The sequence below is a fragment of the Eptatretus burgeri genome, chromosome 13, assembly GCF_056783735.1.
Source record: "Eptatretus burgeri isolate ZD-2024b chromosome 13, Ebu_testis_v1, whole genome shotgun sequence".
NCBI lineage: Eukaryota > Metazoa > Chordata > Myxini > Myxiniformes > Myxinidae > Eptatretus > Eptatretus burgeri.
In genome coordinates, this window is record NC_140973.1 from 40,777,559 (window position 1) to 40,805,273 (window position 27,715).

Sequence of the window (27,715 nt, forward strand, 5' to 3'; positions counted from 1 at the left end):
TTGGGGGCTCCTGAAGAGTTGTGGAGCGCCTTCAAGACCACCGTCCTTGATGTTGCCGGTGGATGCCTTGGAGCTCACCGCAGGGCAAAGAAGAATTTTGTCTCTCAAGGGACACTGGATACCATTGACCAGAGTCGCAGGGCCAGGCTGAATGGCAGAGCTGAGCTGTTCAGGGAGCTGAGGCGTAAAACTGTACGTGCACTGAGGGTGGACAAGGAGGCCTATGTGCGAGGAATCTGTGAGGGAGTAGAGCATCACCTGTGGACAGGTGATTCTCGTCCCGCTTACAGGGGAATTCGCGCATTGCGTTCATCCAAGCCCATCCCTCGGAGCACTGCAGTTCGCGCAGAGAGTGGTAGGCTCTTGACAGAGGAGTCTGAAGTGAAGGCCCACTGGGCCGGTTACTTTGAGCAGTTTTACCAGGCTGATCCCCCAGCTGTCGAGTTGGACGTCAAGGGTGTTACAATCCCTGTTGCTGACCCTCGAATCAACTGTGGTCCACCTTCGCTTGTGGAAACACGGGCTGCGGTGAACCAGTTGAAACGGGGCAAAGCTCCAGGGATCTGTGGCATCCATGCTGAACTTCTCAAGGCTGGTGGAAATGCTGCACTTGTGTCGTTGCATGCAGTTTTGTGCTCTGCCTGGAACACAGGCATCATCCCAACTGACTGGAAGAGGGGCCTTGTTGTCCCTCTCTGGAAAGGGAAGGGTGATCGCCAAGACTGCAACAACTACCGAGGGGTGACGCTGCTCTCAGTGCCGGGCAAGGTCTTTGCTTGGATAATTCTTGATAGGGTTCGCCACCATCTGCTTGAGCACCAGCGTCCAGAGCAGTCAGGCTTTACACCAAAGAGGTCAACGATTGACCGTATCCTTGCACTTCGTGTCCTCACCGAACGCAGACGAGAGTTTCGGCAGGGGCTGCTTGCAGCCTATGTTGATCTCTGTAAAGCGTTCGATTCAGTGAATCGGGATGTCCTCTGGAGGATTCTTGGTCTCCGTGGGGTGCCACCAAAACTGATCGATCTGATGTCTGAACTCTACGCTGGTACTGAGAGTGCTGTGAAGTGTGGTGGTACCATCTCTGACTTATTTCCAGTTGTTACTGGAGTTCGTCAGGGATGTGTACTTGCCCCCACACTTTTCAGCACTTGTATGGACTGGATTTTAGGGAGGATGTCGGAGAGATCAAGTTGCGGTGCATCATTTGGGAATGTCAAGATCTCGGACCTTGATTTTGCAGATGATGCAGTCATCTTTGCGGAGACTTTAGACATCCTCTTGGGGGCCCTCGAGGTGCTGAATGAGGAGTCGGAGCCGTTGGGATTACGGGTTTCTTGGGTCAAAACTAAGATCCAGGCTTTCGGTGACATCTTGGATGCTGCTGTCCTGTCTGTGTCTGTTTGTGGTGAGGATGTTGAGGTCGTGGAGAGATTCACTTACCTTGGCAGCGATATTCATGTCTCTGCTGGCTGCGAGTCAGAGGTCAATAGACGTCTGGGTCGGGCCTGGGGAGTCATGGATTCACTGGATCATGGGGTGTGGCGCTGCCGGTACCTGTGCGGGAGGATGAAAGTCCGAGTCTTCAGTTCCTTGGTACTTCCAGTCTTGCTCTATGGGTGCGAGACTTGGACTCTGACCAAGGATCTGAGACGGAGACTTAATTCCTTTGGTACCAGGTCTCTTCGGAGAATCCTTGGCTATCGCTGGTTGGATTTTGTGTCCAACGAGCGGTTGCTGAGAGAGACTCGGATGAGATTTGTTACCTGCATAGTCCGTGAGCGTCAGTTGCGGCTGTATGGACATGTGGCTCGTTTTCCTGATGCTGATCCTGCTCACCAGATTCTCTCAGCGAGGGAGTCTCATGAGTGGAGGAGGCCAGTGGGCCGACCACGTGCCTCATGATTGCAGCAGGTTGACCATCATCTCAAGGAGATGGGGATGGGCCTGGCATCTGCCTGGGGGATGGTCAGACGGAGGCCCCTGGAGTTCATTCAGTATAAACCAGGTTCTGCAATGACAAATGCGGACTCTCATCTGCCATTGTTGGATTTGGTTCGCAACCCACCACTGCCTGGCCATAATGGATCATCTGGAGGATTGTTCTGTTGATGTTGACCAGATCTGTACTTACACCAGATGAGATGTGATCCAGTCCTTTCCAGAATTCTCCAAATTGTACAGCTTGGAAGGCAGTCGCTACCCGATGGTGACCCTGCCTACAAGCATATTCCCTACAAGCACTTCGGAAGGAACTTAGTATGGACAATGGGTGCATATTGTGTTGGGGTTGCCATGTTGTGATTCCACACTATCTTCACCCCAAGGTAATGGAGGAACTCCATGACTGTCACCCTGAAATAGTCAAGATGAAGTCACAAGCATGGAACTCCTGAAAGAACTGCTGTTCCATGAGTGTTACCTTGGAATAGTCAAGATTAAGTCACTAGCATTTCTAATATGTATTGTGGCTGAATCTAGATGCTGATATCAAACTCTGTGTTTAACTGATATCGAACACTGCGTACTGATGCACCAGGAACACACTGCTGAAAACACCCTTACACCCCGGGAACAGTGGCATTGAGATCATCTCTACTATGCTGGACAAATCAATGGTCAGATCGTTGTAATCATCACTGATGCCCACATCTGGTGGATTGACGTTTTCACAGCATGCAGTACTACATCAGCTGGAATAATAGAGAAACTGAGATTTTGCTTCACATGGTTTGCTCGGAGAATCATTTATGACAATGGTATATGCTTTGGTGACCATAGGAATTCACCATGTTCACACATCGGAATGGTCTGAAACACAATTTTGTCAGCCCACAACACCAAGCTTCAATTGGCTTGGCTGAGCATTCAGTCAGTCATCAAGTCCAGACTATCCAAACTGTGGGAAGAAAACCTCAAAACCAGGCTCTCATGTCAGCTCTTCAAGAACTGTACTGTGCCTAATGGTACTATGGGAATAACCACGTCAGAATTACTGATGTAACGAGACCTAAGGACTAACCTGAACTGTCTGAAACCAGAGGTATCATCAATGGTGTAACCCACTTACCGAAGAGTTGCATCAAGGAGAATTCAGCAATCAGCTGCTCACTTAACACTGGAAATCCAGTGTTGTCCTGAAACTTTGGCATGGGTGCTGTTTGGTTGCCTGGTGATATCACTCACAAACTAGCCTCGTTGTAACATATCATACACTTACATGATGGCTGCATTGTTTGTCACTTCAGGACCACGTTGTCCACCATCACTGTAGCCCCATCGAGTGTTCGATAACACCTGTTGTTACATATTAGTCTGAAGAGCAACAATCCATGCCTGGGTTTGGGAGCATGGGCGCCCTTGGTGGGCATGGATCCAGTCATGCCTGATATTAACATCTCTGTTGTACATACACAGTGGTACTAACCCCTGTGCACACTTGCTATTGCACTCATCCAGAATCAAGAAAAACCCTGATTGTAATGACCTATTGACGTGGCAGTCTCAGTCATATTGTTACGCAAGGGTAGTTCACCCTTGACTTATCTAGTTGTGTTCTAGTTTTCATATACTTCACATACAAGCATAGAAACGGCCATTAAACGATGATGACGATTATTCACACTGTTTCGTGTTGATTCACATGCCTGTCAGATTCTTCTCTTTGTAACTGTGTAACAACTTTTTTTAACTTGATGGACATTTGTCTATTCAACACAAAAACTTGTGTATGGACTCTTGGTGATTTTCCAGCTGAAAGGGGCAGAGGTGATGGATGCAACTTCTCGACCACATTGTCGGGACATTTTTGCAACCACTTGTGTGGTTTATACAAACTGGAAATGTGGGTGAACACATCCACTTCCAGGTTGGGGCCAACCTTGATAACATTGTTCTTTCGTTCTGGAGAACAAAACCTTTTTAATTATATCATGTATAATTTGGTTTGTGTGTTCGTGCACTTCACTTGAAAATATGTACTCCTAAACAGCTGGACAGAAAAAGTTGAAATTTGGTGGTTCTCTCCTCAATCACCTTTCCAAGTATTTTCAATCCTTATTCCATCAATTAAATCCATCTATAAGATGAGTATAGTCATGGATCTCCCTTCATGTTGATAAATATAATGGTAAGTACTATGATACCAAACCAACATTCATGGATCTGTCCACAATTTCATATCATTCTGCAAAGGTTCGTTATCCATTTTACTCCTAGGTCACCCGATGCTTTTATCATGTCGATAACAATGACAGTTTGACCAGGTGGTTTACCTTTCTTCATCTTCTTCATTGCAATTCTAATTCCCTTGTTTGTGACCTCCTTTTCTGAAAATTATATTTTGTTGGATGCAGCAATTTCATCACATGCATTTTCTTCATTCAGCAACTTCTGAAAATAGTTTTTCCATTAATTTTCAATTTTCTCTTTCCTAAATACAAGTTTTCATCGTCTTTTCAAACATTCTATACCTCCAACATCCTTCCTTATCCCAAAAAACCCTACTCTTTAATCAAGTGTATTTAAATGCTTACCCCATTCTTCAAACTCTTCCGCCCTGGCTTTTCATACTTCTTTCTCATCCTCTTTCTTTGCATGATTTTATTACATTACATCCTCTTGACTTTCACTCCCCCCCCCCTCCTTCCCCCACCTTTGATATGCACAGCACAGTTCCTCTTTGCTCTTGCTTCTTGTGCAGTTTCATTCCATCACCATGGCTCTTTCATATATCTTTTTTGTATACAGTCAAGGCTGGTGGAAGAGCGAGAATACAGAATGGATCAGGACATAACATAACGTAAAGGAACAGCAAGTGAAGGAGGAAATGCCAACAGCAGGGTGAAGGGAGAAAATAGACAAATGGACAAAGAAGTAACGATGAGGGGAGAAAGCAAGGAGTAGACAAGATGGGCACAGAAGCAAAATTTTGGGAGGTGGTTTAATGAGTGGAGAAGAGACCATGGTTTTGGATTGGGGGGAGAGGGGAGGTTTGAGATGGTGGTGAGCAGCGGTCTTGAAGACCTGGAGGGAATAATTAGATTGAACAGAGTCTGGAAGTTGGTTCCACAGGCAGGAAAAAAACAGGAACAAGTGAGTGGAGGTGAGCACTCTTTCTGGATTTTGGCAGTTTCACAAGGAGGGGTTTGCTGGTAGACCGTGTGCATCTTTCAGATACCTGGTGGGGGAGGGGGCAAAGCATGGAGAAGGCAGAAAGTGCAAGACCAGAAAGGAGGCAGAAGAAAACAGATAGACCATTGACCTGTCGGTGATGGCAAAGTGATAAGCCCATACACTCACCTTCATCGTGAGAAATTCCAATGATCTTGAAAGCCTTTATTTCCATAGGGCCATTCTGAGCAAGGTGAGAGGCAGGGGTGCCAGCCCAGAGTGGTGAGCAGTATTCCATCAAGATGTGGATGAAAGCCTTTGAGGTGGATAGGAGCTGAGGTGTGCCAAGGAAGGGCTTTGCACAATGGAGGATACCCAGTTGGCATCTGGCATTGGAGGCAAACTTTAAAATGTGGCTTGCCAAAGAGAGATCATAGCTAAGAGTGAAACTCAAGAATTTGAGTGACTGAACTTCTTCGAGAGGGTTGTTGAGAAAGTAGATGGGAGGGTTTTTGTAGTACCATCCTTTCAGAGAGAATGAAAGTGGGAGTGGAAGCGAGAGTGTGAAATTTCTCAGGGTTAAAAGACATATTCCAAGTGTTTGACCAGTTTGTGATTTAATGTCTGAGCAGAGGGAATAGGCTGCAGCCTCTCTGTCAGAAGGATGAGGAACGTCACAGCCAAGGGTGGAGTCATCAGCAAGCAAAGAGGATTTTCCAGAGAGTCAGAGAGACCATTGATGAAGATTAGGAAGAGGATGGGGCATTGAACACTACCTTGTGGCACCCAGCCTTGACAGGGAGAGAAGAAGAAAGGATTCTGTTGAGAGCCACACATAGCCTATGAGAGTGGAGCAAGTCAGTAATCCAAGAGTGGAGTTCGCCTTGGATTCCAAAGGCAGACAGGTTGGAGAACAATGCAGGATGCCAGGCTATCAAAAGCTCGAGATATGTAACTAACTTTCCCCAATACCCATACTAACTAACTCCACATGTCTCATGAGCGACATTTTTCAAGGCATCTCTCATTTCTCCCCAATAATTACCAATCCTATTGTAAATTACAATCCTTTTATTTTCCAATTTTTCTTGAAGCTCTTCCCTAATTTTTGGTCGTTCAGTTTCCAGACTTTTTATTTTCTAGGTGTTTTTTATTCTTCTGCTTCGATTTGTGTTGTCGTAAATTTCAAGTCAGTTACAACTAATCTGTGCCAAGTCACACTCCTCCCAGGAATGACTAACATAAACCACTTTATTCTGATGCTTGGGGACTAACAAGAAGTCAGTCTGACTCTTCGACTCACCACTCACAAAAGTGATTAAATTCCCTAACCTCTTTCTAAAAGAAGTATTGTGTATCCACATCTTGAAGCTTCAGCCATTTCAAGTATATACTCACCCTAGTATGTATTGCTTTCACCATACCCAAAATTTCTGTGCACCTCTACCAAAACAATCAGATTTTTTCCCCCCAACATGTCCATTCAGGTCTCCACCCAATATCAAGACATCAGTAACATCTAATCCATGAATAATAGCCTCACTTTTCTCCCTGAAATCGTTCTTTCTCCTCCAGTAAATTTGACTTGAGGTGCATATGCTGTAGAAACAGCCATGGCATTTAATCCCACAATAAGCTTAAGCCTCATGATCCTTGCACTGCATCTCTTCACGTCTAAGACAATCTTCGTAAATTTCTCTTTCACTTGTACACCTACACCGACTTCTGTCTCCTCTTCCAGACCAAAATGACTTGTACTTATCCTTTCCTTTACTGACTGTCCTCGTTCCATGTCTTCTCTATCTTACTTCTTGAATACAACAAATATCTAACTTCTTTTTACTTAACATTCCACCACCTCTCTTGATCTACCTGTCAACATTCTTATATTTGCCTTTACAACTCGCACAACAATCTCTCTTTTAACTGGCTCTGTGTATTCTCAAATCAAGCAGTTGGCCATCATAAGGATTACTCAGGTTATCGAACTGTTTTTCTCCAGGTTGTTCACTTATTTTTGACCTAAGCACATGAATGTGCCCACAGGGTACTTTGGGTTGCACTCCACCCATAATATTGACCTCCCATCATCAATTGGTGCTGAGGTTTCTCCAGCTGGATAACCTTCCTGATGCCAACAGTTTGTCTTTTTCTTTCATGAATCATACTCTTAGCCTTTGGTTAAACAACCCACACTGCAAAGCAGTGGTTAAGCAAGCTGGTTTTAAGGTGCTGGCAATTCATCTTGCATGCCTCTGTCTTCAGTTAGCAACAGAATTGGCACCTGAAGTCAGACAGTAGGAGTTTGGATAGGAAATATATATATATATATATATATATATATATATATATATATATATATATATATATATATATATATATATATATATATATATATATATATATGTACATAGTTTAGAAAGAAAAAGACTATATTTTTATCGAGATGGAGTGGTTCATGTCTCCACTTCATCCCAGGCATCACTATCCCTTTTGATTACATAATAATCTTTGTATGCAGTAGCATAAAAGTGGTATCAGTTGGAAGTGTTTTTTTTTCATGGAGGTAAATTATAATGAAATACAGTGAAACTCTCATCTCCCTCTAACCCTCCTTGCTTCTGCCTTACTTGACAGTTTAGCGAACAGGGTCGCTCACTGCCTTTTTCAGGTGGTAAACTGTGATTTCGGCCAATGGATTATGTTCTTAAACTGCCATCTTCATACCCTATGATAATGTGCCACACTATGCTGTAGACTTCTTCTTCCTTTCACTCTGTTTCTCTAAATTCTATTTATGTTGCTCCTACTCTATTTGTATCTTGCTTCATTTGTGAGTTGTTGTTTTTTTCTCCATTTGATGAGGTGGATGTGGGTGGCATTGCATTTTCACAGATAGCATTGTATGCCAATTCCAGGAGCATTCATAACAAGTAGACCACAAAATGTGGCCTGGCATCACATAAAGACCAGATCAGGCAGGGTCGCCAGATTTAACCCCTCCCAAAATGTTATTATTGAGCCTTGTTTATAATATTAAATTATCCATCTTTTTCCTTCCACATTCATTTTTCTTCTGTCCTACATTTCTTTGCCATTGTGCATCTGCTCCACATTGAGGCTATTCTTTCAATGTAGAAAAGATTCAAAAACTTATGTTTTCATCGCCAAGAGCAGAAATAGGCTTGACATGACCTTCAGTGGATTCAGTGAAGTAAACTTATTTCTATCAGAGAACAGTTTTGTTTGCAAACTTTCTTGTTTCTCATATCAGTAGTTTATTGCAATAGTGTAGAAAAACGTGAAATTCCAAGATAGCTAACTTGAACTTACCTTTATTGGAGAAGTTTAGATTAATATCACTAATCAACATCTGTGATTACTTTTTTCTGATATAATCGCCCATTGTTGCAGGAAATGTGAAGAAGTATGGTCTCCGATGCAAACTCTGTAGGATCAACATCCACCACAAGTGTGAGGAAAATTCTGCAGCCTGTTGGGGAAAGGTGGTGAGTGTCATATACCCTGAATTACCTGGTGTTGGATCTCTCCCTTGAAACATTATAACTGGTTCAGCAAATTAAAAGAAAAAGCTTTTCTCATTTTGTCATCAGAAGTATTTGGTAAGGAGGAGCTTATTTTTATATTGAAGCCCTTTTTAAGGGTATTTCAATAACAGGTTAACCACTTCAAAACTTTATTAACCAAAACATTGAGTAATAAAACAAAAAATTTACTCAGAAAATGAAAAACAAATCGTGGAGAAATGAAACTCATTATGCGTTAATACACTAAGAGTTGAGGTGTCCGATGCGAGCACCCCTACACACACAACTTGCATTCATACAAATTACGAAGTTGTTAATGACGTTTCTGCAAGCTTTAATGGTTACTGTCTGCACATAAGCCTCAACTGCTGCCTTCAAATCAAGTTCAGATCTGGTGTGTTCCTTGTAGATGTTGTCCTTACAAGCTCCCCAGAGGGAAAAATCCAGTGGATTGAGGTCGGGGCTGTGTGGAGACCATTCATTTTCCACACACAAAATGAGAGCTCGTTGTCCGAATTTTTGACACAGAAAGGCAATTGTTTCATTGGCTGGATGTGGGGTAGCACCGTCTTGCATGAATCACTGTCGCCGGAGGGCTGCAGTGCTCATCGATTGCTACAAGTCTTCGTAAAATGCATTGACAATCGACCGGTATCGTTCTTGATTGATGGTAACGTTCTTCCGTTTTTGTCTTGAAACCATTTCGGCCTAAACACACCTCGAGCTGACAGCCACAAAACCACTGACTTTCTGACCCTTAAGCAACTTCTCTTCAACCTCATCTGGACATTGACTTCCACAGGAAATGTTGTCGCATGAATTGACAGCATCAATGACGTGAAAGTGTACCTCGTCACTAAACCACACATCGCGAATCCAGTTTAGGTTTGCCTCCATCTTCTGCTTCAGCATCTCACACATTGCGACTTGTACTGCTTTATCCCCATCGGTCAATTTATGGGCTGTTGTGATGTGGTAAGGAAAGAGGTTTAAATCTTGTTTCATTATTCTTCTGATACTTCTGGGAGTAAGACCCAGTTCAGCCGATCTTTGTCGATGTGATTTCTTCGGACTTTGCATGACTGACTCACGAACTTGTTCCATGTTTCCTTCACACCGTACACTTCTTGGGCGACCGGACCTTCCCTTGTTAATGTTGAGAATCGTCCCTTCACTTTTGAACTTTTTCACAAGTTTCCAAATAGCTGGCTTGCTTCTGGGATGCACTCCATGTTCAGTGCAGAACCTCGTTTGGACAGAAGCAATTGATTTGGTCTCAAAATACCACTTGACAATGTTTACTCTCTGTTCCATAGAAAACGTCATTTTTTCCCGTAGAATACTTTGAATGACTTCTCAAAAGATCATTGATCACTCCTGCATTTAAAAAAATAAAAATTAAGATCATGACAAAAATGACAAAGATCATTTGAAGTGGTTAACCTTTTACTGACACACCCTGTACATCAAGAACTCCATTTTTCACTCAGTATACTACTCTTACACAGTTACACCTCCCAAGCCCCAAGAGTATCTTTGACTGTGACTATCCCTTCCTCTCCCACTTCTTGTTTGTCTGTGTGTTGTACCGTCTTCCATACAGTGACCACTCCATTTACATTTCTCTCTCAAACAACATGGACCAATATTGACTGGGTGTTTGTACCTCTCACCAGCCATGACACTTCAGCAAAGGACTTCTGTGACTCCATGGGACTGACTTGATTTATGAACTTTTCCACCCAGATTTCTATGAATGGCAAATTCTTCCTTCTGGATTTGGTGATGACCAGCTTCTCCTCTAACATCTCCTACTCTTCCTCTGCTCCAATTGGTTCATCTGATCATGTGCTTGTGAGAGTCAACATCTCTCTGGCTCAGAGAGCTGCCTCAGTGCTGGTGAGTCTGGCAGTTCACTCAAGCAGACTGGCATGTATTGCAAGCTGCCATCTCACTTCAGGACTGGTCTCCTATATCCACTGCCCCTGATATGAACTCAGCCACCACAGAAACCTGCCCTTTCTCTCATGCACAAATCCATCCTATCTCATCTTCAGTTATCATACCATTCCTCTCACCCATCGTACATTGAATCTTGTGGTGAGCAGTTGCCATGAAACAACCTGCCTTCTCTTCATGGAAGGCATATGTGATTGAATGCAATCTCAGATCATTCCACAAAGCCCGCAGCAAGTGTCTACTCTGAGGAGAGCCAGAAAAGAATACCTGTATAACTGCAATATTGAACTTTCAAACTTGTTTCCCTCCACTAAAACCTGGTGGGGCCTTGTTAGGTCTGTCTCTGGAGTATGCTCCTCCTACATCCCTTCCCTCTCTTCAAACGGCACCAGAACTGACTCTGCTTGTGAGGCCGAATGCCTCAAAATCTGTGTTTGCTTCCAAATCTTTTGTCCCAAATCCCACAAACTTTGTACCCATCCATACCCAGTTGAATCCAACTGCTCCTGGACTCTGTGTATTTTGAATCTGAGAAGGTGTAGAAATTTCTGGCATACCTCAACTCTGACTCTGCTACTGGACAACACAGCATCGGCTCACATGACCAACAAACCTGCCCTGCTGCTTTTGCACATCCTCTTTCTGCTCTGTTCATCCTATCAACTGCCTGACTTTATCTTCCATCTGCTTGGATGTCAGCCAACATCACTGCCTTGCATAAAAAAGTGCAAAAACCTCAACTACAGACCTAACAGCTTGCTTCCAATAATCAGCAAGGTCATGAATCCATCACCACAGTTAAGATCAAATCATTCCTTTTCTCGAATGTCCTGATCTCAGATCGTCAATTCGGATTCAGACCAGGACACTCACTATACATTGGCCGTGCTGCTTCTGCTCTCCCAACAATGGATGGAGGCGCTCGATGTCACATGAGATCAGGGCCGTCTCTAGACATATCTCGAGCATTTGATTCAGACTGGCGTAACGCCTTGCTCTCTAAACTTTCTGACTATGGCATCCAAGGCCAACTCCACACATGGTTTACTGACTCCTTCTACTCTTGTAGCCAATGCGTGGCTCTCAACGGGATTGTCTCATCTCCTCTCATGTCAAGGATGGAGTGCTCCCAAGGCATATTCTCGGCCCCATCCTATTCCTAATTTTCATCAATGATCTCTTTGACTGTGAAAAAATCTTCCTTATCTCTTTGCTGATGACTCCACCCTCTTCCTTAACATCCGACATCCTCCAGATACACAGGCAGAAGCCTCCTCTCTCTCTCTCTCTCTCTCTCTCGACAAACATTTATTGAATCACGAGCTGGTCAAACGTTTGAAATCTGTCTAACACTTCCAAAAGGATCGTCTGGCAAACCATCATATCTACTTTCTGATCAAAATGCCTTCATCCGCAGCTTGATGGAGTACCTGCCCTCCTCTCTCGGCTGGTGTACTTGCTTCACACCTTGCTCGGGTTGATGCTGTGAAAACCAAGGCCTTCAAGATAATTTAATCTTCCACGATGAAGCTGAATCGATGGGCCATTCCTTTCCCATCACAGACAGGTCGGTGGTCTCTCTGTCTTGAGCAGCCTTTTTTCTGGTCTTACACTCTTTGCTCTTTCTGTGCTCTGCCTACCCACCACCATCCAGGTTTATGCAGGACACATGCAGTCTGCCACCAACCTCCTTCAGGTGAAATTCCCAAAATCCAGAATCACTGCTCACCTCCACTCATTTGTTCCTCTTGTGTTTTTCTTCCGCACCTGTGGAACCAACTTCCACATTCTCTTCAATCTCATTCTTTTCTCCAGGTCTTTAAGACGGCTGTTCACCACCATCTCAGATCATTCCCCAACCAAAACCATGATCTTTTCTACCCCCATTCACCCTCCCCAAGCCCACTGCTTTTCAAATTTCCAGCTTTTCCATCCTGAGAATTTGCAGCTGTATCCATCTTGTCCACCCCATGTGTCCTCGCCTCGCCATCATTATTCCCCACATCTATTTTTTCTTCAAGTCTGCATCGCTCTATGTTGTCCCTCATCACTGCTGTTGGTGTGTACCCCCAATCCTCTTTCTGTTGTTCCTTTTGTTCTATTACATCCTAATCCGTTCTATGTATGTTCTAGCTATTCCCTGAACCTCGACATTGTATTCAAGAAAAGCTCAGTAAATCAGAGGTTCATATTCTCTGAAGTTAACAACTCAAGCAATACAGCTTTGGCTCCACTGTTTCAGTGGAGTCACAATTCTGGAGAGATCGGAGCCCACCTAATGCTTGAAAGTCCATTGCTACATTTCCTAGAAATTAAGGTTGTTATACAGTAAGTATATTAATTATAATTTTTTTTAAAAAATTAAGGCATTCTTTAGTATAGAAGGAATAATTATGGTTTAAAAATTTGCTTTTAATTTTTATTTGTATCGACTAAAAATAATTTTGGTATGGACAATAAAATAGAAATGGATGTGGAGGAAAAAGCCCTTTTTGAAGATGGTCTTGTGATGTACAAGTTGAACAGAAACAGGTTTTGCAGGTCTTTATCTTTCCCTTTTTCATTTCAGCCACGTGGTTTCAAACGACACTTTAGTACTCCATTGGTGTTTACCTTCAAAGACATCCTTCCAATCGGTAATTTTATGTGATAAATACATCATTGGATGTTTAGCATGTAATTGAAGATGATATTACATTCAAGGTGAAGATGTTTGACAGAAATTTATATTTATTCAAAAGGGGTAATTATAAATTTCCTTACATTTTCTTTAGATTAAAAAAAAATTCAAAATAAGCAATTTGTTTTTTATTAAACACATCATACATTATGTTATATGTAATCAATCTATTGTTACCCTCACCAAAGGAGAGGGTATTGCATTTGGGTCTGTTTCTTTGTCTGTTTGTCTCTTTATTACTGACAAAATCTTCGATTTTGAACAAAAGAACAAAATCTACTGACCAATGTATTTGCAAAATCTTCGATTTTGCAAGTATATTGGTCGGTCGATTTTGTTATTCTGTCTGTTTGTTTGTTACTTGCAAAAACGAAGACTTTTCAAATATATTGGTCAGTCGATTTTGTTATTCTGTCTGTTTGTCTGTTGGGATTCGCGAGATATCCGTTATTGTCGGGTGTGTGTGTGTGTGTGTGTGTGTGTGTGTGTGTGTGTGTGTGTGTGTGTGTGTGTGTGTGTGTGTGTGTGTGTGTGTGTGTGTGTGTGTGTCTGCAACGCGAGGCTCCACAGCGAAAACCAGCAAACCAATTTCGATGAAACTTGGCGAACAGGTGCCATATGGGCTGGGAGTGTGCGCATTTGAGTTTCGTTGCTAAGCAATCACCCGTTGCTATGCAGCGGCCGAAAAACCACGTTTTAAGAACCCAAACGGTAACTGACGTCGCGCGGCTTCTATGATAGGTAGAGCGACCGGACCAACTCCTGCCTATTCCTTGCATCCCCATCTAGTTATTGCGACAGCATAACATTCCTCTGTCTCTCATAGTTTCCGAATGGCAGCCCTCCGAATGCAGAAAGGTGGTGAACCAGGGAATATGTTAAGTGACCTTGACCTCGGAAACCGTCGACGGCGGAACGTTCAAATTCGGTGTATGGATAGAGTTTAATAACTACTACAAAATTGAACCGCAGCATTTTTACGCAAAATTAATACGCAAAATTCGAAAAAATACTTTTTCTCGACCTACGTTCACTATTTTCAATACTTGTCCTACAGTTTTGAATGTGGAGAAACGAGACTTCGGAATTAAACACTTCGAGATATTTAGAAAATTTTACTCGAGCCGATTTTTGATTTCGGTTTTATTTTTCAAATCGTAGTCCTGTGAGGAGTGCCAGTTGGCAAAATATGCAATAGGAAAAATCTTGCCAGGCAGAGGAACAATTGTATGTGAACCAATACGTCTTGGCAATGAATCTTCGTCGGTGGATCGGTCAGAATGAAAAGCATCGTATCCAGCGCTTCGATCCTTGCGGATCCCTCGTCACCTACCGGCTTGTTTGTTTTCTGTCAATCACCTTCAGGTCACAATTTTAAACCGATCTTGACGAAACTTCACCACATGGTCTAGTTTGTCATAAGGAAGAAGCCTGTTGTTTTTGAAGTCAAAAGGTCAACATAGGCCAAAGGTTAACAACTTAGGTGAGATTTCTAAAATCCTCAATTTTCATGTGATTGACTTGAAATTTGAAGAGGATTTATATTTCAGGTCACTGAATTCAACTAGCCAATTATTTTTGCGGTCGACATTGATCAAAAGGTCAACATAGGCCCAAGGTCAACAACTAAGGTGGTATTTCTAAAATCCTCAATATTCATCCCATTGACTTGAAATTTAAGAGGATTTGCATATCAGGTCACTGAATTCAACTAGCCAATTTTTTTTGAGGTCAACATAGTCCAAATTTCTGAAATTGTCAATTTTCATCCAATTGACTTGAAATTTGAAGAGTTGTTGCATATTTGGTTATTGAATTCAACCATCAATTATTTTTGAGGTCAAATTTGTTTTATGGATTTTGCAAGTATCGTGCTCTGCATGACATCTTCTTCATGTTTGTCTGTCTGTTTTTCGCCAACAGGTCACAATTCTAAACTGATCATCATTAAACTTTACCAAGGTGTAGAGGTAGTCTCAACTGAGAAGCCTATTTATTTTGAGGTTAATTCACTTGAAATTTGAACAACATTTGCATAGTCCGTCACTGAATTGGGAAACCAACTATTTTTGAGGTCAAAAGGTCAAAGGTCAACTCAAAGTCATACTTCTAAAATCATCAATTTTCAACCGAAAAATCATCAATTTACATCCTATTAACTTGAAAGTTGAACAGCATTTGCATAGTCCATCACTGAATTGGGAAAGCAACCATTTTTGAGGTCAAAAGGTTAAAGATCAACTCAAGGTTAAACTACTAAATTCATCAATTTCAATCTGAAAAACAATCAATTTTCATCTGATTGACCTGAGCTTTGATTAAGATTGTCAATTTTAATCTTGATGAAATTGACAATTTGGTGAATCCATGGCAACCTTTTGGAGAGGGGGTTGGGTTTTGCAAGTATCGTGCTCTGCACGACATCTTTTTCTTGTTTGTTTGTCTGCACAGACGTGTTTTTCTCCGCAACTGCTTGTTGGATTGAGACAAAATTTTCACCATCAGTGCGACTACTCATGTCGAACGTTTTGATGATGATTATGATGTCATAGATCACGTGGTGTGGCAGCCATGTTGGAAAGACAGAAAAAATTTGGACCTCTGTATCTCTGAAACTGCACCAAGGAAACAAATTGAAACTTGGCACACAGCAAGTACTCCTCATGGGAAATAAGTGATTTTTTTGATGATGTCATAGGTGCCTTCGTTATGATGTCATATTTGCATATGTAGAATGCTACATCTTATCAACATGAAAATTTTTGAGGGTCATCTTGGGAAAAAAACTTTCATGATGTCATCAGTCATGTGATTCAGCAGCCATATTGTTTTAAAAAACAAAACCTTCAGAAATCTTCTTCTCTGAAGTGGCTGAATAGATCGTGGTGAAATTTACATTACACGTATGACAGCTTATCCACGAGGAACAAAAAGTTCACACAAATTATGTCATAGGTCACATGGTTTGGCATCCATATTAGATTTACCTTAAAACCTATAAAAAAAAACTTCTTCTCCAGAATGGCTGGACAGATCGAGGGGAACCTTAACACAAATATTCCCCAAGCCCAACTAAAAAAAATATATATTCCCCAACTACCAAAATCACGAATCACTGCTCATCTTCACTCTTTCATTCCTCTTTTTTCCCGCCTTTGGAATAAACTTCCTCACTCTATTCTTTCCCATTCTTCCCTCCAGGCTTTCAAAACAGCTGTTCACCACCACCTCTTATCTTCCCCCATCCAAATCCTCGATCTTTTCTACCCCCGATAATCCACCCAAGCCCACTTCCTTCAATTCTCCTGCTTTCCTTCCTGAAAGTCCCTGTAATGTCCATCTTCTCCTCGCCATGTTCCCCGTCCCATCCCCATCCCTCTCCCTTCCACAGTTCACCTGTGTCTGTTCCCCAATGATTTGTCCCTTCCACTCCCGCCCCTCTTGTCTCATGCCTCCTTGCTGTGAGTTGTGTGTTAGCTCTCATACGAGCCTCGACCAAGGTATACAAAAAAAAAAAAAAAAAAAAAAAAAAAAAAAGCCATGGGTGTACAAGTTTGTTGAGGAATAATTGAGAGGTCACATGCTTTGGCAGCCATATTAGATTGAAGTAAAATATAAAATAATATTTTCTCTGGAACGGCTTAATCAATCGACATGAAACTTCACATTTATGATCCAGCAGTGATGTGGAATATATACTTTAATTTTCAACTTGATCGGATGCATGGTCTGGCAGCCAGAATTATTTAATGTTTTGATGTGGGTTCTTTTTGTGTTTTGAATTATTTATTTATTTATTTATTTTTAAATAAGGCTGTGCATGGATGGGTTTTAGGGTAGAGTAGTAGTAGCTGAAATGTGAATCCTATCCAGGTTCCTCCTGATGACTTCATCTTTGATTTTTGCTTTGGGTTCCTTCTGATTACTCCAATGCAGGACTGTACCGAATTGGTCTTCATTTGATTTGAATTGAATTGATTTTAATCCCATTCTGAATTCAATTGAGTAATGAATAATTTTTAAAACGTCATGGGTCAGGGTCAGGTGTCTGATCAAAGTGGGGTTGCATCAAAGCGCGACGTCTTTGTACCCGGTCATCACTGCCAGCAGTTATAAAGTGGCAGTTCTAATTATGTCTCATTAATTACGTAACACACCAATACACAAACGCCACACAAAATACACCACAAAAAAGAAGTCCTGGCGAGGGTCTGCAATCTTTGATTGCTCTTTTTCTTGTTTTAATTGCATTTTGAAGATGCTCATCCCTTTGCCAGCATGGGGTTGAATATCATACCAGACAAAAAGAAAAATTACATTCAGTGAGGGGACCATTGACAACAATCTCATGACAGGGAGCATTTTAGTACCCCTCCCAAGTTACCTTGAGGATATAAAGAGTCAAACAGAAAGTGTGGACTGACATCACATGTAAGACAGGTGAGGCAGATTATCACATCTCTGAAGGTCTCGTGAGGCAGCTACATTTTAAACTGACAATCACATTATTACCTGGTAATTTGCCTGAGACCTGCTCATTTCCAGAAACTGAAAATTTAAAATGTTAATAATGCTGCCTTCAGCTGGATTTGAGCGCTGCAACCTCATTGACATACCAACCTACTGTCCTCACAACTCAGCTACCACCACACCATCACCCATAATGCAAATGTTAGATTCGTATTTATCTTTCATGTACTACCTCTAGCCTGCCAGAAATTCTTATTTGGAATGGTAATGAAAATATAATGTACGGTGGGCATGTTTGAATGAATCGTCACATTAATTTGCAAGCTTGTATGGATTTCTATCTTTACAGACACTGCAAACAAAGTGGATCCAGTGTATGAAACACTTCGCATTGGTACATCGCTCTCCAGTCGCAAATCCAAGTCTGAAAATGATGATAAACAGGTTGGTTTAATCTCCATTAGTACTTCATAATGATTCCAGATGAAGATGATGCTGCAGTCAAAATTTCAGGCAATTTATAAAAGCATGGCCATTTGTATCAAAATTGGGAATTAATATCTATATCCGATCTTCTTTTAGATAAGTTGTCATTGATTTTTTTTGTTTAGGGAAAGACGTCAAAAACTTCGAAAGATGAGAATGCTGAGAGTGAATACTCAGAAAATGAAGATGAGAATGAGGAAGGTATCATTATTATTATTATTATTATTATTATCATTATGTACACAATATTCTCATTTTTAAATTACATTTCCACTTTGTTTCTACCCAAAGTTAACCCTTTATTTCCACAGAAGGAGCAAATGGTGGAGATGATGCTGAGGGAACACCAGATGCTGCAGTAATTTTTTTCTTCCTCTGCCATTTAATCTTCTTCTTTCAGAATTAAATTTGTAAACATTTTATTGTTTAAAAAAATAATAATGATAATAAAATAATACATTTGGACAGTATGATAAAATTATCGAAGAGAAAATTTACTTTCTGTTAAAAATGAGGGTGATTAATGAAATTTACATTATCTTTTATAAGCCAACTTTATCATACAGTCCAAACATTTTATTTCTATAAAAGCAGACAACGTGACAAGGTAACAAATATGCTAAAACAAATCTGGGTTTGATCTCAGTTTCTGCTGAGTTAAAGATTAAGGAAATGCAGTTCTGTTTGGTGAATTTGATCTATTTCTTAGAGGTCTTCTTATCTTTCTCTTCTCATTTATAAGGGGTGAGATCCAAAGGTACTAATCTACTGCCTTTCCTTGAATATATTACTCCACTTCTCCCTGTCTTCAGCCAACTCTCACCACTCTCCAACCACCCACACCTCATCGATATCCCTCCTCATACAATCTTCCCACCTCAACTGTGGTCCACTTCTTTTGCTCCTACCTTACTCCCTCAACCTATCTGTTCTCTTTGCCATGCTCTCTTCCCCCATCCACACCAATTGTCCAGCCCACTTCAGCCAACATTTTACCAATCTCCCGTCAATCTCATCTATACACCAATCTCCTCTCTCAGTTCATCCATCCTCCTTCTATCCACCCTCTCCACTCCTGCAATCCACCTGACCCAGTTGTTCTCGCAGACATGCAGCTTCTTTTGTTGTCTCTCTGTCAGTGTTACCATCTCCAGACTGTAAAGGTAGGCTGACATTATACAAGACACCAGAACTTTCCTTTGCAATATCTTTGATATCTTTTTGTCTGTCATCAATCTCTCCACTCTCATCCACACATTTGCACCCAACCAAATCCTCCTCCACAGCTGCTCTGCCTCTGATCTATCATCCCCAGTCACTGTTCCCCCAGATACTCAAACCTATTTCCCTGTCTGACCTCCTTCCCTCCAAACTGATATTCATTTATTTTCTCTGCTGCCTGACCCAAATCACTTCAGTCCTCTCCATACTCATCTTCAGTCCATGCTTCCCGAATGCCTCCTTCCACTCACCCAGTACTTCCTGCATCTCCCACTTACTCTCCACTACAACAGCTAGATTGTCTGCATGCAACATCCTCCCCAGAATACCTTTCATGTTTTCCTTCCTGCTTACCAGCTCCATCACGATGATGAACATGAGTGGGCTGAGAGAGCTTCCCTGCCTCAAACCAATGTTCACAATGAACTCCTCAGACATTCTAGAACCAACCAAGACTCTTCTTTTAGTCCCTTGTACATCCCTTCCCTTGGTAGCAGTGGCGATGCACCATTGATCATAGCCACCACAATAAGTGGAAGTATAAATATATATATATATATATATATATATATATATATATATATATATATATATATATATATATATATATATATATATATATTTTTTTTTTTTTTTAACATCCCTTCCACCAACACAACTTCTGTTTCTGGTGCTCCCATCCATCTCAGTGTCACCATCACATCTCTTTTGAGACAGTGTCATTGGCCTTCTCCAGGTCCACAAATCCCATTGCCGTTTCACCCTGCATCTCCAACCTCTTCTCCACCAGCTGTCACGGCATGAACATCCCATCCATCATTCTCCTACTCTTTATAAACCCCATGTTGCTCTTTGCTCATCTCAATCTCCACACTCTTCCTTATCCTCCAGTACCTTCATGACATGATTTGGTTGCATAATGCCTCTACTTCCCCTGAACTTGAACATTGCCCTTCCCCTTCCATATCAGCACAATTAGCTCTGTCCTCCAGTCCTCTGGAATTGAACCCTGTCTCACACATACATTCAACAGCCTCTTCGTCCAACTCACTCAAACATCTCCTGCAGCAACTGTCATCTCTGAATGCAACTCTTCAATGCCTGGCATTCTTCCTTTCTTCATCATCTTTCCTGCTGTGTCTGCACCTCCTCCTCCATGATCTCTATGAACAAAGTCTATCAATACGAAATGAGTTGACTTTGTATAAACTATAAAGTAATTAAACTCTGAATATTTTTGAACTGTCTTTAATGCATTGTATAGTCTTTTTTTATATCCCTATCTACGTCAAATTTTCGATCAGATAAAACTGTAATTGATGACAGCCTGTGTTTTTTTTTTTTTTTTGTTCCCATCTGAATAGATGTGGCAGTGGGGTAAAAGATGTGGTGACCTCTGGGCGTAACACCAGAATATTCGTTTTAATTAAGTCTCCCCGCAATGCGATTCAAACCCAGACTAAGCAACTCCACAATCGAGCTTTTCTGCTTTTCCACAAACAGCCCTCCCTTGTCTATCAGTGATTACTGTTTGATTTGTTTTAAGTTGACCTCCAGATCGACCAGAGTACTATATTTTGAAAAAAAGAAACATCCAGCCTTTATGCCAACAACCATGCGTAAATGATCAGTTAGGTTCTGAGTCGTACAAACACTTTCTTTACTTATCCTCATTTATTTTAGTTTTACTTATATATTTTGTGCTTAACTATCTACAGGGCATATGAGGGGTGCTCATGATATTCCAAGACACAGCAACACATCAACACGGTTCTTGACATGGCCTGGCACCCTGCCCTGCTCACCAAACTCTCTTCCTATAGTATCCAAGGCCATCTCCACTCATGGCTCGCTGACTTCCTCTCCTGTCGCAGCCAACGTGTGGCCCTAAATGGGGTTCTTTCATCTCCTCTTCCTGTCCAGGCTGGAGTTCCTCAAGGCAGCATTCTGGGCCCTGTTCTTTTTCTAGTTTTCCTCAATTTTTTTTTCCTCTCCGACTCTCTGGAAAATCCTCTTTATCTCTTTGCTGATGACTCCACCCTCTGCCGTACCATCTGTCATCCCTCAGACCAGCAAGCAGCAGCTTATTCACTCTCTGCAGATCTGGGTAAAATCATAAACTGGTCCAACACGTGGAACATGTCTTTCAATCCGGCCAAATCTCACACTCTCAGTATGTCTCTCCTAAAGGACCGTTTGGAACCCCCCCCCCACCCCCCATCTACTTTCTCAACAATCCTCTGGAAGAAGTCTTTTCTTTCAAGCTTCTGGGTCTCGCTATCTGCCATGATCTTTCCTGGGAAAGCCACATTTCCAACCTGGCCTCCAAAGCCAGTCGCCGACTGGGAATCTTCCGTCGTGCAAAGTCCTTCCTCGGCCCACCTGAGCTCCTGACCACATACAAAGCTTTCATCTGCAGCCTGATGTGGTACTGCTCTCCCCTCTGGGCTGGTGCTCCAGCCTCTCACCTTTCTCGGCATCACGTAGTGGAAACCAAGGCATTTCGGATCATTGGTGATAAGGCTGAGTCTTTGGGCCTCTCACTCTCCCACTGCAGGCAGGTCGGTGGTCTGTCTGTCTTCTCCCGTCTCCTCTCCGGTCTCACCCTCCCCCCCCCCATTCCTCTGTCTGCGATTTGTCCCCACCATATATCCGCAGGGTGCTCAAGGTCCAGCAGCAACCCCTTTCTGGTTAAACTACCAAAATCACGAATCACTGCCACCTTCACGCTTTCATTCCTCTTATTTCCCGCCTTTGGAATAAACTCCCTTACTCTGTTTAATCCCATTCTTCCCTCCAGATCTTCAAAACAGCTCTTCACCACCACCTCTTATCGTCCCCCATCCAAATCCTCAATCTTTTCTACCCCCGTTAATCCACCCCAAACCCACCTCCTTCAAATTCCCTGCTTTCCTTCCTGAAAGTCCCCGTAATGTCCATCTTGTATACCCCATGTTTCCCGCCCCATCCCTCTCCCTTCCACATATATCCTAAAGTCTCTGTTCCCCACTCTTTTGTCCTTCCTACTCCCGCTCCTCTTGTCTCATGCCCCCCTTGCTGTGCGTTGTGTGTTATCTCTCATATGAGCCTTGACAATGTATACAAAAAAAAAAAAAAAACATTATTTATTCTTCAATATACAAGTGTGTATAATTCATAAGAAAAGATGTGAATGTATTTTTATTTATATTGTGGTGTAGATGGCAACCTCCTGACAGGTAACAACCACACCAATGCAGTTACCATCTTGCTGAAGCCAAAACTTCAAGGATCGCTGAACTAAAACTATTTCTCACAAGCCAATGTCGAGCAGTTTTCATCAGCGTGTGATCATAGGGCTTGTTACCATGCCAGTTACAAAAAATAGGATTACAATAAATTTAACCCTCGAGGAATCATAAGTGAACCCAATTGTCCATGTGACAAAATGGCGACAACACGAGGCAAGCCGTTCCTTATGAAGCAAATAATTGATTGCATGAGACACGTTATCAACACAAGTACCAAAAACGAAAATACAAGATGATAACCTTCACCCCAGGCAAAACACACACCCAGGGTTAGTGTGGAGATTTGGTATCGTTGGGTCCTGAGTTCAAGCCCCGTTGGCCACTGAATTAAAATACACCAGGAGGTTGACTCAGCCTGTCATCCTTCCGAGGTCGGCAAAATGAGTACCAGTGTGTACTGGTAGAGGGGCACTGCATCAGCGACACAGTCGCGCTTCTAAGAAATGATAGCTACCCCGGCAGCTAAGCTGCCATATGCAAGAAGAAGAAAAGAACTCTCTCTTTTGTTTTTGCTGTGTGTGTACACTCAAGAACTGAACAGTACAGAGGTAAAGTCCCCATGACAGTCCAACAAGGATCTCTGCCCCCAGGGGATCCACCAATCACCCCAGGAGTTGTATCAATTATTGCACTCCTGATATTCCAAGACATCGACATTATTTATTCTTCAATATTTATCCTTCATTATTTATCCTCATTATTCCCCACCTTAAGGACTCCTTAAATTTCCACCCTGCTACGCCCACCAATATCAGTCAGAGGTACTAAGGAATCTTCTCTGAGGCCCCCAGCAAATCCATATTTTCACCAAACACTTATGAGAATATGGAGAAGATTTAATAATTTGGTCAAAATGTCAAAGGGCAGTCACAGTAAGTACAAATAGGCCTTATTAGCCCATCCACGGCACGTCAGTGCAGAACGGTCGGGTTTGTAATCGCTTCCGTGTTTCTTTATTTTGTCTTCTTGCATTTTGAGATGGTGTCTACTTTACCATTTGAGCTTTTGTCATCAAATTTTCAACAAACCTTTATTATGGGAAGATGGAAAACACTAAATTGATAAAATTTACAATTTTTATTTTAGCTCTTGTTTTTATCAAGTTTAGTTCGAGTACAAAGCAGATTCAGATGGCCTTTGCATTTTGAGATGCTTTATAGTAATACTTTTTTGGTACGTTTTTAGAGTACTGCATCTCGTTTTGTAGAACTTTTTTGATTCCCACCATAAACACTGCAAGTAATTTCAGATATGTGAGGTAAGGAAAGAACAAAAATGAGAATCATAAGTAAAGGGGGAAAACAACACGTGTTCATGCGGTTACGATAACCTAAATGATACTGGATTGGTGATTAAACCTTTCATCGTCTTTGTGTATTTCAGGGAAAACCAACTATGGTTCCATCATACACATACCTGGCATTGTATCGTTTTGCTGCTCAAGAAAAGGATGACCTGGATTTGCAGTAAGTGTGAACGTTTCACTTGGAAAAGGAAGGAGATATTATAATACTGATTTTTGTGCTCAAATTGAGGTTCAGAAAACATGTATGTCAAACCATACCGATCACAATTTGTTTTGACCTGCTTGGTATTCCCATCTGGACACATAGGTCATGATTCCGAGAACTCAGATTAAAATCCCATATACTGTCATTTTATCCAGTCTACAATGATGTCCTTGTCGTTTGCGGAAAAGCACACCTCAAATGTGCCTGGTCCTGCACGAGATTTATGCACAAGCTCAACTGTGATCCTTGAATCACTGTTAAATAATTATTATCCGACCTTTAGTCAATTAGGGTTTAACTTTTAAGTCAAGCATTTTGTGGCATAGTACAGTTAGCTCCAGTTATAATGGAACTGAAAGCAACAACAGCTAAAGAACCTGGTCTGGTGTTGCCATTTTCCCAATTTTTTCTTCTTTCCTTGATTTAATTTTGGGAGATTTTTTTTTGATGTTATTTTTCCAATGTATCATTGCCTTTGTCGCCTGCTGTTGGCTTAACAGTTAAGGTGGTGGCTAAAGATCTTAGGGTCTTGAGTTTGAGCACCTGTTCCATCACTGAAGTACCATCAAGTGGGTTGACTCAGACTGTCATCCTTCTGAGGTCGACAAAATGAGTACTAGCTTACTGGTAACAGGGGCACTGCATTGCAGCAGCACAGCCGTGCTTCCAGAAAATGATGCAACCAGTAGCCACATGCTGCATCCAAAACACCACCAGCAACAACACCAACATTGCCTTTGTGCTTCAAGGTGAAAATGGAAGGAATTAAAAAAATTTTAAAGAAGGACTATAATGATTCCATTTCTTCTTCAACTTGGAGATGAAATATATTTATCTGTTAGGGAGAAATAATACTTTGATAACCCTCCCTCCCTGTCACCCACTAATTTTATTTCAACACAAAATATTTTGAAAGTTTAAAATAGAAATTGTACTGCATTGTTGAGTCTAATTACACAATATGGTGAATATTCATTTAATCACATGAACAAATGGCAATCAAATTGAGAGAGAATTATCTATATATTAATACTGAAGGACCAATTTTGTGCTCCTCCTGGCGGTCGCGTCACGTTTTTCTCGGTACTGTGACCTGGACTGAAAGAAACTTCGTACCTGTAAGAGTGCATCGCACATAGTGGCAATAGTCAACTTTCAACTCTGAAGCAGAAGAAACACTTTTCGTTGAGACGGGGGTGAGGAGTGAAGAGGTGGGGGCAGGGGATGAAGAGACAAGGGCAGGGAGTGAAGAGGCAGGGGGCAAGGTAAGCAACTTTTTTGGGCAGGGGTAAGAAAATTGAAAGCGGGAGACGGGGGGGGGGAAATGGGGCAGGGGATGAGTGGGCGGGGGCTGGGGTGAATTAGGCGGGGTTGAGTGTGAGGGGGTGGACAGGGGCGGGGAGTGAAGAGGCGGGGGCGGGGCCGGGGTAATTAAATTTTTGGGCGGGCGTAAGCAAATTGAAGGCTGGGGGGGTGGGAGGCAGGGGGGAATGGTGCAGGGGCGGGGGATGAGTAGGCGGGGGCAAGCACGCCCTGTCCAGTCCATGTCCCTCGAGTGTGGTTGAGCTGGTGAGGGTGGTTGAATGAACGGAATCCGTCTGTGACGGGGTTTCGGCTAGTTTAAAATATTTATGGAACGTAGTTCTTATTCTTAATATAATGCTGTCTCGTTAATACACAGGAAGTGACGTGCTAATTCAATCCTTACTGAACGAAAAGCAAGTGCTTGACATTTAATTAAACCTCAATTGCTCATTTTCTTTTTGTTTTTTTCAGCAATGGTCATTATTTTTTTTATTTATTGAGTAACCCGAAAACATTAATCAGTCACAAACATAATGCATCACGTTTTAAAAGCATGATAATAAACGTTTGTTTATTCGTTGGCGTTATAAAGTATGGGGGAGGGTGCCTAAAATCCCATCATTTTGTGTCACATCTTGTTGAATTATTTTTCCATATAACTCTACATTAATTATTTCCTTCCTGAAATCATGAGAAACTTTTCTTCCAGCCTTAGCAGATAAGAAATAATTTCCTTATCAGTTTGCAGGATAGGTAATGTCCGTCCGTCCGTCCCATACTCTGTTCAGAGCATTGGTGCTGCCGAAGCAGTCTCCTTGGCTATTGGGTACAATCCTGGACGGGACACCACTCCAACACAGGATACCAGCAAGCTGGCACTCATTTTGCCAACATCGGAAGGATGACAGGCAGAGTCAGCCCCACCTGGTGCTGATTCAACAGTCAAGTGGGATTTGAACTCAGGATTCTAGGATCCCAAGCCCACCACCCTAACCATTAAGCCAACACCAGGCATAACACTTTTACATGAGAGTTGCAAAACAACCTAAGGATTGTACTGCCAGTAGTGGTTTGAAAAGCAAAAGGAGGAGTCATCACAACACACACAGTAATCCCACCCAGGGCCGGATTTACCATGTGGGGGGGCCATGGGCACAATGATTGTGGGGGCCCCCCAAATTTGGAGATTAATCAACAACTTAAATTATAACTGCTTTTTCATCAACAACTGAACTTAAATCTATAGATTTGGCAGATCCTCATCAGGAATGATTTGGCATGTATGTTCATAAATTACAATTAAATCTGACAACATGACAAGTTGGACGGATTGTTATTGATATGGCTGGTGACTTATCTATGATCTCTGAGCTCATTCTAAATTCAAATCACAAAAATACTGTTGCTGCAAGAGTAAGAGATAGAGATGGACTAATATAAGAAAATAACAAACGACGCACTGTCATTAATCATACTACGAACTTCGACTAAAAATCTTCTAACTTCTAAAAACCCTCTGGGCAAGAGAAATCCGAAATGGTAATTAATAGCCAACTTACAGCGACCGCAAATATATGGCAGTGTCATCCACATCAATGGACAAACTTCCTGTGCGACTTCGCGGCAGCGAACTCGGATATGATACTATCAACCTGCATGGAATTGAGCACGTTGGATTCGGTTGAAATGATGGTCAGATTGACCAGTCTCTGCTGCCCCATCGTGGAGTGAAGATGGTTCTTGATAAGCTTGAGTTTCGAAAATGAGCGCTCCTCAGAGCAGTTTGACACCATCAGTGAGAGGTAAATCCGAAGCAGCACTTCCACGTTTGGGAAAGTATCGGTGAGTTTTCGCTCGATGAGAAAACTGTACATCTCCAGTTCAGTACGACCCGAGTCTGGCTCTGACTCCTTCATCATGGCTTGGAACTGAATCATTTCTTCTGTGATGTCAGGTGATAGATCTTCCCGATACAGCTCGACGAGCTTCGAGCATGACTCTCGAATCTGCTCCACTTCGAGTTGAACAAGAGCACACAGAAATCCAAATCTTTCGCTCATCTCGCTGGACGCTCATCATGGACGTTTGTACGCTTTTCCAACTGCGACAGCAGTACATCGATCACTGCAACGT

At 42.1% G+C, this 27,715-nt stretch overlaps 1 protein-coding gene across 3 annotated transcripts in view; it reads left to right on the top strand.

Moving 5' to 3' along the window:
• Positions 1-27,715, top strand: part of LOC147014282 (SH3 and cysteine-rich domain-containing protein 3-like) — a 124,687-nt gene that overhangs the window by 82,733 nt on the left and 14,239 nt on the right. For all 3 annotated transcript variants that reach the window (XM_085852145.1, XM_085852146.1, XM_085852147.1), the window contains 6 exons: positions 8,527-8,621; positions 13,189-13,255; positions 18,119-18,213; positions 18,381-18,456; positions 18,567-18,613; positions 24,150-24,232. In XM_085852145.1, coding sequence (XP_085708271.1) covers positions 8,527-8,621; positions 13,189-13,255; positions 18,119-18,213; positions 18,381-18,456; positions 18,567-18,613; positions 24,150-24,232 — 463 coding nt within the window. The remainder of the gene's footprint in view (positions 1-8,526; positions 8,622-13,188; positions 13,256-18,118; positions 18,214-18,380; positions 18,457-18,566; positions 18,614-24,149; positions 24,233-27,715) is intronic.